Here is a 10,636-nt window from a genome sequence, read left to right as displayed (position 1 = left end):
AGGGGGGGGGGGGGGGGGATAAGGGGAGGCAGCAGCGAGGACACCCCCCCCCCCCGGCCCTCTGGGCGCCGGCGGGCCCCGCCCCTGATTCCCCGAGAAGGCGAGGGGGGACTACGGCTCCCAGCATGCCCTGCGACAAAGCGACCCGCCCCTGCGCGGGAGGCGACCCCGGATTGGCTCTTCTCGGGCCTCGCGGTGTGACGCCGGAGGGGGCGGGGCCAGTGAGCCGCTCGGGCGCGCGTGCGTGGCGCGGAGGCGGAGGGCCGAGATGTCGGCCGTCCTGAGCACGACGCTGCGGGGCCTGAGCAGCGACTCGTACTGCGAGATCGGCGACTACTGGGACCAGCGCTTCAAGGTGGGCGGGCGGGCGGGGGCGCCCTCCGGGGGGACGGACGGACGGGCGGGCCTCTCGGAGGGCCTTCGTCCGGCGCTCCCGGGCGGGACGTGCTGCCGGGCCCCTCGCGCGGGGAAGGCGGGGCCGGGTCGGCGTGAGGGCGCCTGGGGGGCGCCCCTCCCCTCGGGGCTGCGGGGCGCCCCTTGCCTGCCTGCCTGGCCAGGCGTCTCCCTCGGGCGGCCTCGTGCCCTGGCCTTCCTGGGGAATGGCGCCAGGCGGGAGCGCCAGGAGACGTCTCGGGGCCCTCACCCGTTTGGCTTCTGCGGGACTGAAAGACGGAGGCCGGCAAAGGGTCACCCCCCCCCCCCCCCCCCCCCCCCCTCGCCATGGCCGGCGTTTCTGACCCGGGTCGCCCCCTGGGTTATGTCTGCTTTGGGTGTTAAATGATGCTGCGAATGGAAAGTCTGTGGCACGCGGTCCACCCCCCTCCCTCCCTCAGGGCATCCGGGACCAGCGGCTGAAATCCCTGAAGAACTCCACCACCCTCTACGTGGGCAACCTGTCCTTCTACACCACCGAGGAGCAAATCCATGAGCTCTTTTCCAAGTGTGGGGATGTCAAGCGCATCGTCATGGGCCTGGACAGGGTGAAGAAAACCCCTTGTGGCTTCTGCTTTGTGGAGTATCCTTGGCCTTTGGATTGAATGAACTACTTGTTATTATTATTTAAAACTTTAATGCTGCCTTTCCACCCAGTTGGGGTCCTCAAGGTGCTGAACATAGAAACATTTAAGCAGTTAAGGTACCGTTTAGAATTTAAAATTCAATCAAAAACACATAAATAAACAACACTAGAAGGAGGGCCAAAAACCATTATTGGGGTATGCCAGAGCAAACGCAAGTCTTCAGCTGCTCACAAAAGACAAGAGAGAGAGAGAAGGAGATAAATCTCCCTGGGGCGGGAGTCCCAGCGTTTTGGTGCCATGACAAAAAAGGCCCATTCCAGGTTGGCGCCTGTCCAGTCTCAGATGGCAGGGCCTCCAAGGATGATCAGAGTGAGTGGGTAGGTCCATATGGGAGAAGGCAGTCCTTAAGGCATGTGGGTCCCAGGGCCAACAGGGCTTCAAAGGTCAAAACCTGCATCTTGAATTGAGCCAGAAGCAAACTGTAAGCCAGTATAGGTGGAACAAGACTGGAGTGATATGGTCCCATGGACACACTCCAAGCAACAGTGCCAATTCAAAGTGTTGGTACTGTCCTTTAAAGCCCTAAATGGCCTGGGACCCTCATACCGACATGATCCTCCCCATCGTCTCCAGTCTTCACCTTGGCATTTATTGAAGGTCCCTGGTCCAAGAACTTTCCACCTTGTGTCAAGAAGGGTGAGGGCCTTCTCACTAGTGACTCCTGTCCCGTGGAACCAGCTGCCTGAAGAGGTGCGTGCCTTGCGGGACCTTCCTTCCCCAGTTCCACAGGGCATGCAAGGCTACTCTGTGTGTGTGTGTGGGGGGGGCGCTTTGGCTGATTGTGACCCACCAGGGCATTTGGTGTACATCAGCTGTGTCTTCAACCACAGGAGGGGTCACGGTTCAATAAGATACAACCAGAAAACTGTATCAATATGACACTGTAGACTAATGAAGACTACTTTTATTTAAAAAACACTAAGGTGTATGTATTTTTTTCTTTTCAAATTTTAACCCAAAGAATATATAAATAAATAATGTTACTTCAAAGAATCCTATGATATAGGAAAATCAATTTGTATATATAGCTTTTACAAAATTACAAAATCCAGCTGTTAACTGTATCCATACTACAGCTGAATTTAATAACTTTTTTAATGTCCTGTTTGTTAGGAGGTTTTAGGATGCTCAGCCAACTATTACAAATTGAGGATTAAGTCCATAGAGAATGGGAGCAGAATTATTCAGTGGCAAATTATATTATATTTGGATATTGTAGTTGAGATATGCATCACACTGTAAATGGAGGGGGGGAAGGCAACCGTGTACCCTGGCGGGGGGCCCCCTCCCCCTAACAGAGCATCCCTTACACCACCACCACCCATGGCGCTGGCAGCAAGAGGCCCATGAAGAGCCTTTTGCCACGTTCCTGTTTAACGCCCATGTAGGGTTAGGGTTACCCCATGCACATGGAGGGGGGTAAGGCAACCATGTAGCCTGGCGACGAGCAGGGCGCACAGAAACGTGCCCGGTGGCTCTCTTAGCTGATCCCTCCCCTGGCGGCTGGGACGACTGCTGCTTCTCCTCCTCTCTTTTCTGCACTCTCTTCCAGCAGCAGGAGGCAGGGGAGGGGAAGGGAGTGGCTTTCAAAGGGGGGGGAATGCAGGGGGGTGGCAAGTTTCCGAGCTCCAAGAGCTGCATATGGCCACCCATGAACTAGTTTGGCCACCCATGAACTAGCATGTTTAAGTAAAGATTTATTGAACTTGAATCTGGTGACTTATTCTGGCTGCATCCCTCCTGTAAAACTGGATATTGAAGTCGTTTCCTACTGACCGGGCTGAGAGACTTGCTTAGCTTCAGCATTATACTGCGCTTAGTATTCTCCAAATGGTGATAACGCTGTGAACTACTTCACTTTTTATTGGGGGTTGGGAGCCTTGGAGACCTCCAGTTTTCTTCCTGTCTTCTCTTTACCTTGGGGCCAGCCAGCATCAGCTCGTCAAATGGTCCTCTGAGTCTTTCCTTATAGTAACGCTCCAGATACTACACAAGAACGGATGCTGAGCATTCTATGCGGTTCATCAACGGAACCCGGCTGGATGACCGCGTGATCCGAACAGACTGGGATACCGGGTTCACGGAAGGACGGCAGTATGGCCGTGGGAAGACCGGTGGCCAGGTAAGGAGCATAAGGTTTGTGGGATGCTTGGAGATATTGCGCTGGGCTGGGCCTGATTTTGGTGTGGATATTTGCTGTGCCCCCCGTGCTCAGGCTGGGGCTGCCTACTAAGGTATGCCAGTGAATGTCCAGCTGGTGCAGCACATCCAGTGAGAAGGAATACCTGGGTTGGATGCTGCACCAGAAACAAGAGGGTGCAATGACATGGCTGTGAGTCCTAGTTCTTCCAGGCCAAAGAGTGAACCCTCTCCGCTGCAGAACTGTATCAGGGGAATTTAAAGTCGGCTTGTCGACAGCCTGCTGGAAAATGTTCTGTTCCTTCGGCTGGCCCCATCACTCCTTGGCAAGCAGAAGGCGAAGTCGTGGGAGCAGTGACAGACTTCACGTTCCTCGGATCCAGGATCACTGCAGACAGTGACGGCAGCCATGGAATTAAAAGACGCCTGCTCCTTGGGAGGAAAGTGATGGCAAACCTAGACAGCATAATACAAAGCAGAGACATTACCCTGCCAACAAAAGTCGTGGTCAAAGCGATGGTATTCCCAGTAGTCATGTATGGCTGGGAGAGTTGGACTATAAGGAAGGCCAAGTGCCAAATAATAGATTCTTTTGAATTATGGTGTTGGAGGAGAGCCCCTTGGGCTGCAAGGAGATCAAATCAGTCAATCCTAAAAGAAATCAACCCTTTCTGTTCCCTGGGAGGCCAGATAATGAAACTGAAGCTCAAATACTTTGGCCACCCAATGAGCAGGGAGCACTCACTGGAGAAGACCCTGATGCTGGGAAAGATTGAAGGTCAAAGAAGAAGGGGACGGCAAAGGATGAGATGGTCAGACAGTGTTATCGATGCAATGAACGTGAAATTGAGCAAATTCCGGAGGACGACGGAAGACAGGAGGGCCTGGCGTGATGTGGTCCACGGGGTTGCGACTGAACTACAACAGTTTACTAGGTGAAGTCACTTGCCTGCATGCCATGAAAAGTTTCCACCACTCATGTCTACTCATTAAACTTCTGCGAAAGGAATAGGGCACTTTTCTCCAGTTTGTTGGGAACCGTAGTTTTAAAGCAGTGTCAATTTGAGCTTGGACAAATTCATTATTAAAAATTCCAGGTTATCATCCATATCATCCTGTGGCTTTGGTGAGGTTTAAAAAACCCTTGTGACACCAACTAAGATTGATCGTTCTGGGCACGTTCCTGTACCTTCGTTGCTCTCTGTTTTTATCTCGTTTTTCTTCCTTTGTAGATTCGGGATGAATACCGGACAGACTATGATGTTGGGAGAGGTGGCTTTGGCAAGATTATTCAGATGCAGAAGTTGAATCAACAGACGGTGATCTACTAGCAGCTTCTTGGACTGAGGGCAAGAGGAAGTCTAGATTCTTCCAGGAGTGTCCCTGGACTCGGAGGGGAGGAGAGTGATGGCTTGACAGCATTCTTGGCAACCTGCAGCTCTAGCGGCCCTTGAGGACTTCTCGCTCCGGCTAATGCAGGGGAAGTCTTCCAGGGTTATGTGCTTGTCTGGCAGTCCCTGAGCCGCGGAGCTGAGGAATCCCAACGTTGTCAGAATCTCTGGCCTAGCTGGATTAGGACAGGAGATGCTGTGGAATTTGACTGGCTCTTTGCTCTCCTGGCTTTTCCAGTGTAGTGACTTTAGTGCCCTAGTTTGTCTCTGTTCTGAATCCTTCATTTTCCTCCTTTTTAAAGATTCCTAAATAAACTGCACATCCTGTATCTTCTGCTGTAGTCTGTAACCATATGGTGGGTAAAGAGAATAAAGAATGAGAGTTCTTTCAACCAAGGGAGTTGTGATCTGTGCAAGAAGGACTTTTCTTCTGCCTATCGGTATGTATTTATTTCCTGGGCCAAAAGGGAATGGCAAACTGGAGGGGGGAGGGCTGACTTTTCCCTTTTGCCCTCTGTCAGTCTTCAAGGAGTCTCCACCAAGAATCTGAAATGGTTTACCAGCCGTTTTGTTAGCCGAATTGCTTTATTTACAGCAATTGGCAATTTATAAACTGGTTCTTGTCAACTATACCAAGGTCTTGTTCCCACCAAGGGTTACCAGAGAAGGAGTCGAGGCTGGTGTTGTTAAAATAAATGTCTTTTACTTAAGAAAATAAATCTCATACAAACAATACTGATGCACTCACACATTCAATCAAGTTCCTTAGAAATACAGTTGCATTAGGTAGGGTGATGATGGGCTATACTTATCTGTCTTCGCTACTTTGGTTGTTCCAATGAAGAATAGAGGGGAAGAAATGGAAAACTAAGGAAATTCACACACAACCAGCCAGAATGTGTGGGCAGTAGAGGCAAGGGTTTGGGGATAGCAAGTGGGACTTAAGAGTAGTAAAAAGCAGACGGGTTGTTGCAGGGGAGATGCTAGTTGATCAAGTAGGAGAGAGAGAGACCATGTGACTGGTTCTCTTCTTTTATCGGAGATCCAGGAGATGGGTGTTGACGGTGCCAACCTCCTGGCCCACCTTCCTGTTAGCCCGTCCCAAAAACAATCCTATTGGTTGCCTATAGGAGTGGGAGGTTGCCTAAAGGAGTGGTCAATATTGAAATCTAATACCTTACTCAAGGAAGGACATCTGGGCAGGTGTGAAACCCTGGCGTCAGGATGCTTCCTTGAAGTGTAGATGAAGCTGGCCATCTTTGTGAAACAAATGTCCATTTGGCAGGAAATACTAAAGTAGAACAAAGCATGGCTGTATTGTACGTGATCACAACGACATCTGCAATGGGGTCTGTCTCTTCTCAAAGCTGCTGTTTCTTACTGCTCACAATAATGGAGGTGTGTGCTCCTTCACCAGGCTGTCAACTGTGTAACGGAAACCTCATTCCACATGTAAGGCTTGTGCAGGCACCTATGTGTTGCATCACAACAGGTGACTTGGAGTGTACAGTTCTCTGAGCCTGTGTTTGTGTGTGCACAGTTCATTGTGTGAAGCAATAAATATAGTTCATAAAGTAAAATATCAAGTTCATTCTCTAACAGTTTGAAGTATGCCCCAGGAGCTGCTGCCTGCCTGGTGGCCTCATCCATGCACAGGGGCTCATGTGAACAAGAGAGGACATGCACCTGATCCCCACTCAACACAATGTAAGGGGGGGGGGTGTTTTCAGCTTCAGGTGGGACACCCGGAGCGCAAGCTGAATCCCCTGATGCTGCTTTGGGCCCAGTGGAAGCCCTGTGGGTTTACTGGAGAGACATAAGCTACGCTCTTCACCCTTCCCCGTGCTTGTGGCCTCATCAGCACTGCCAAACCCTAGACTTCTTGGCTGAAGAGCCAGCCCTGTTGTTGCTGGGCGAACAGCTTTAGAGTGCCACTTTTCTGCATTCGAGCCATCCGTTGCCTGCCCATGACCCAAAAGGGGACCGAAGCCAGGGAAAGGACAGCTCCATCTCCACTGACACGGAAACATCCTGCAAGGCACTCCCAAAGGCAAAGGCTGGTACAAAACAGGAATGGAGACGCATTCGAGACTCCTACTGGCAGAGAAGAATCGGTGAATGGCGTGGCTCCAGAAAAAGGGGAGAGGGCAGTGACTCCAGAGCGAAAGGATGCAGTTGAGTGTGTCCCAGAGTAGGAATTCCAAGTGACACCTTCCGGGTCTCATTTGAAAAGAAACTGGGCATTTCTAAAAACATTTATTTCTTTATTTCCCTGAATTCTGTCACATTTTTTAAAAAATCCCCCAATGTTCAGGAGCAATATCAACTGCAGCAACATGGTCTGGATATTTCAAGCTGTCAAAAAAAATCTTTAAAACTAGGATAATTCTTCCTCCCTCTATGGAAATAATTTGACAGTGAAGCTCTGAATTGTCCGCCTTCCTAGGTGTGACCCTGGGGTCATTTCATGACCACTGGAAATGGCTCCTTGTGGAACCATCAGGGTGCTGGAATGGTTCAAGTTTTCCCAGTGTATTGTTGTTGATTTTTGCTTCTTTTTATTTCTGGAATATGAACTGGTCGATGAATTCATTCTGGTCCACTTCTGTTTTGCAAAGTGTTTCGTATTCCACACGAAACCTGTGGGGGGGACGGGACATGACAGCAGGCTGCATTGACAGCGACTCTGAGCAGGGGAGACGAATAACTGCAGAGGGAACTCGTTGTTTATTTCAGGCATACTAATGGATGTAAAAGGAGATTAGACAACATCCAAGGAGGAGAAGCCCATCAGTCGCTATCAGCTGTGGTGCCCAAGAGGAGCTGCTCCGTGTGGAGGCAGCAGAGCCCTTGGCGGAGGGCAGCAGCAAGGGCAGGCTTTCGGCCTTGGCTCCTCCGCTTGGAGGTGGATACCGGTTATGACGGAGCTTGGAAGCAGCTTTGGACTCTTGAACCACTGCCGTGATTCTCCGTCTGCTTCCTCAGAGTTGGACAGGGCACGGAAGGCTGGCTGCAACTTGGGAGCCACTCCTTGGCCAGGCAAAGAATCTGGCTGTTAGCTCACCCGGTACGCCAGAACTGGGGGGGGGGGGTAGGAGTTGAGTAGGACTGCACAGGGGGGACTTATCAAAAATGAGCTTGAGGACTTCTTCCACCCGACCCTCAGGCCCCTCCTCACCTTTCCAGTTGGGTTGTCTTCTCAGCTATCAGAGCCTGAAGCTGCTGCTGCTGAGCCTCTCTCTGCTTTGTGATCGATTTCAGCAAGTTTCGGGCCCCTATTGCCTGTGGGAAAAGGGGGGGGGGGTCCTTAGGTTCAACATGTTTGGTTTTGTAGCAATTGTCCCAAGGGAGTAACAATATAATTAGGAGTATTACTAAATTAACGAGACAATCCTATGACCTTCAAATCTGCATATATTTTCACGGTTGTGGAAAAGAGCATTTTTTTAAAGATAATGCATGCATCAGAGAAGGCATCATTTCAGAAGAGGCATATTCCCTGCTGAGTCTGAGAGGAGAGGGACCTGCCTCCTAAGAAAGTGAAGTCATTCTATTTTGCATTTGGGAGAAGGAGGAACACCCATAATCGCTTTAGATTTATTTATTCATTGACTCCATGTCTTTTTTTAACAAGCCACCAACCGAAACAATGCAATCAAAAAGATTTTTGTACATCATGTACATTAAAAATTGCATGGTAAGGGTAAGAATGTTGGACTAGAACCTGGATTCAAGTCTCCATATTGGTCAGGAATCTTGCTAGCTGAACTTGTGCCAGTCACACACAGTCAATCTAATCTATCTCGCAGGAAACAGGGTCCAGCCGGGGGGGGGGGCACCTTTAAGATCAACAAAGGGTTACTCAAGGTATGAGCTTTGGTGTGCAGGCACACTTTTTCAAATACATTGGAATGGAAGGTAAGAATTCAAACATATAGACAGAGGCTGAACAGCAAATTAACATGTCACACGATGAAGATGTTTTAAGATATATGAAGACAAAACTAAATAACAAGCTAAGGTTGATTTGATTTAGTGACGTGGAGGGAAAACAGTAAAGCGCTAAATATGTTAAAATAGGAGATAAATGTGTAAAGGTATCTTTTCTAATTGTGGGAAATAAACTGAGACTCTCCATTTGTCTCCTCTCAGGCATGGAGGTAACTTAACAAAATGCTGTTAAGTCTACGCACACGAAAGTTCATACCTTGAATAAACCTTTGTTGGTCTTAAAGGTGCCACTGGACTCTAAATTTGTTCTACTGCTTCACACCGACACGGCTGACCACCTGGAACTACCTCACAGGGTTGTGGGGATAAAAGGGAAGGGTGAATCGCTCTGAATTCCTTTGGGATAAAAATTCAGTCAATAAGACAAATAACTGGTGATTAAATCTACTGCCCAGTTATATGGGGAACCTTTTAATCTGTTAACAGATGCTTAACTGAGGAACCAACTCTGCATTGTAGCCTTACAAATTCTTGAAGTCTCTTATATCTGCCTCTTGCTGACATGGTGCAAGAGGATTCCAGGGCCAATGTTCAGCTTAGCTCTAGCAGCAGGCCAGGCTCCTGGGAACCCCCTGTTTTCCTGGGAAAAGGCAAACTGGGGTGTTGACACTCAGGGCTAGTTACCTTAATCTTCTCATTTTCCGCTGCTTTTGCTTGTTGATCAACCAGCTCAATGAAGCTACCCACAGTTTTTTTAAATTCTGCGATTTCTGTAAAAGAGGCAGAAAACGATATTTATATTCTGTGCAGCTGAGTTTATTAGGACGGGGCCTCAGGCAGAGAAAGGCCTTTCCCCATCTCCACTGCCCGCGATCCATCCCCTGACGACGCCTGGGATCAGCCTCCTGCTCTCACTGTCCCCGGCATGCCAAGCAGGTGCTCCACCACAGAGCCACAGCTCCTTCCCAGGAACCGCTGATGGGTTCATAACAAAACACCAGCCTCGTTTGGAGAGACCACCAGTCCCACCAGGCCAGTATCACACAACAGCCAGACAGATGGCCCTGCAGAATCCCTCAAGCCAGACATAGAGGCAGCAGTCTACCCGCCCCTTCCCACTACATTGGTAGACCTGGCCTCTGGAGAACAGGTCTACCCACCCCTTCCCACTATATTGTGGAGGACAAACTTCTTCTGGACAGTGATGGTAAACTTCCTCTAGATGTGGAGGTTCTACTGAGCTGTGACGCCGCAAAAGAGGGAGGCTCTGGCTTCCGTGCCTCCATCGGGACCTCCCGGCAGGCACCTGATTGATGCCGGATTACACAGACGGCTCCCGTGATCCAGTATGGCTGCTCTTACAGTCACAAAGCATGAAGGACACTGGCTGAGGGAGAGAACTTACTGTCCACGAACGCTTTGCATTCTTCTTTCAGCTCGGCTGTTTGCTGAGACACCTCTGGGTCCAAAACCCTCAGTTTATTCAGCTCATCAAAATGGAGACCGGCTTCCCCCAGAATGCCTTTGGACATAGTGGACACCTTTCAGACGCCTGTGCAAAAGCGTGAGATATAAAAAAGATCAAAACATAACCTGGAAGGACACAGCGAAGGCAGCGCTCTGTCCTAGTGCTCCATGGGAAAATATTCAGTTCATTTAGGGGCATCCACAGTAACAGTTTGGGGTTTTTTTCCAACGTTTTATTGCCATGCGTTTTTCAGGGACCTCATGGTGGCTGTAGATGGCTCCCCCTCCCCGTTTTATCTTGACAGCTCCGTGAGGGAGCCAGCCTAGGCGGGGAGAGAATAACTGCATCAGAGCCATCCTTGGTGGAGGGGGGGGGGATCTTAACCTGGGTTTGAAAACCTCATAAACTGGCTGAGATGTGGCAGCAAAACCCCCCAAACCCTCTAGCGGCAAAGCCAGACCGGAGCCCCGGCCGTGACCCCGGAGGCTCCCTTCGCGGGCCGCTTCCCCGCTGTGCCTCCAGAGGGACCTGGCGGGTTCTTCCCACCCCCTGCGCGGCGGAGGAGGAGGAGGAGGAAGAAGCGGGCCCGACCCCCCCCCCCGGGACTC

The 10,636-nt window shown here is 50.3% G+C and overlaps 2 protein-coding genes across 2 annotated transcripts in view; one reads left to right on the top strand and one right to left on the bottom strand.

Annotated features, from left to right (window-relative positions):
• The first annotated feature begins 207 nt into the window (after positions 1 to 207).
• Positions 208 to 5,001, top strand: LOC107119457 (nuclear cap-binding protein subunit 2-like). Its single transcript, XM_015421933.1, has 4 exons — positions 208 to 355; positions 834 to 1,015; positions 3,063 to 3,201; positions 4,451 to 5,001. Exons 1-4 carry the CDS (start codon positions 269 to 271, stop codon positions 4,547 to 4,549), a joined length of 507 nt encoding a protein of 168 aa, XP_015277419.1. The 5' UTR covers positions 208 to 268; the 3' UTR covers positions 4,550 to 5,001.
• Positions 5,002 to 6,861: 1,860 nt separating this feature from the next.
• Positions 6,862 to 10,636, bottom strand: part of IFT20 (intraflagellar transport 20) — a 4,721-nt gene continuing 946 nt past the window's right edge. The window contains exons 2-5 of the mRNA XM_015421935.1: positions 9,966 to 10,112; positions 9,245 to 9,330; positions 7,788 to 7,891; positions 6,862 to 7,249 (exon numbers count right to left, since the gene is read on the bottom strand). Of these exons, the coding sequence (XP_015277421.1) occupies positions 7,168 to 7,249; positions 7,788 to 7,891; positions 9,245 to 9,330; positions 9,966 to 10,092 (399 nt within the window). The 5' untranslated portion in view covers positions 10,093 to 10,112 and the 3' untranslated portion in view covers positions 6,862 to 7,167. The remainder of the gene's footprint in view (positions 7,250 to 7,787; positions 7,892 to 9,244; positions 9,331 to 9,965; positions 10,113 to 10,636) is intronic.

Source organism: Gekko japonicus, unplaced genomic scaffold (genome assembly GCF_001447785.1).
Source record: "Gekko japonicus isolate JY-2015 unplaced genomic scaffold, Gekko_japonicus_V1.1 scaffold43, whole genome shotgun sequence".
Classification (NCBI taxonomy): Eukaryota; Metazoa; Chordata; class Lepidosauria; order Squamata; family Gekkonidae; genus Gekko; species Gekko japonicus.
Note: the sequence above shows the minus strand (reverse complement) of the source record. Positions and strands in the feature narration are given on the sequence as shown.

Excerpts from the sequence above, each read along its gene's own strand:
- LOC107119457 (XM_015421933.1), top strand. The coding sequence starts at position 269 with ATGTCGGCCGTCCTGAGCACGACGCTGCGGGGCCTGAGCAGCGACTCG. Across the intron at positions 1,016-3,062 it reads TGTGGCTTCTGCTTTGTGGA|ATACTACACAAGAACGGATG; the intron begins GTATCCTTGGCC and ends GTAACGCTCCAG. Across the intron at positions 3,202-4,450 it reads GTGGGAAGACCGGTGGCCAG|ATTCGGGATGAATACCGGAC; the intron begins GTAAGGAGCATA and ends CTTCCTTTGTAG.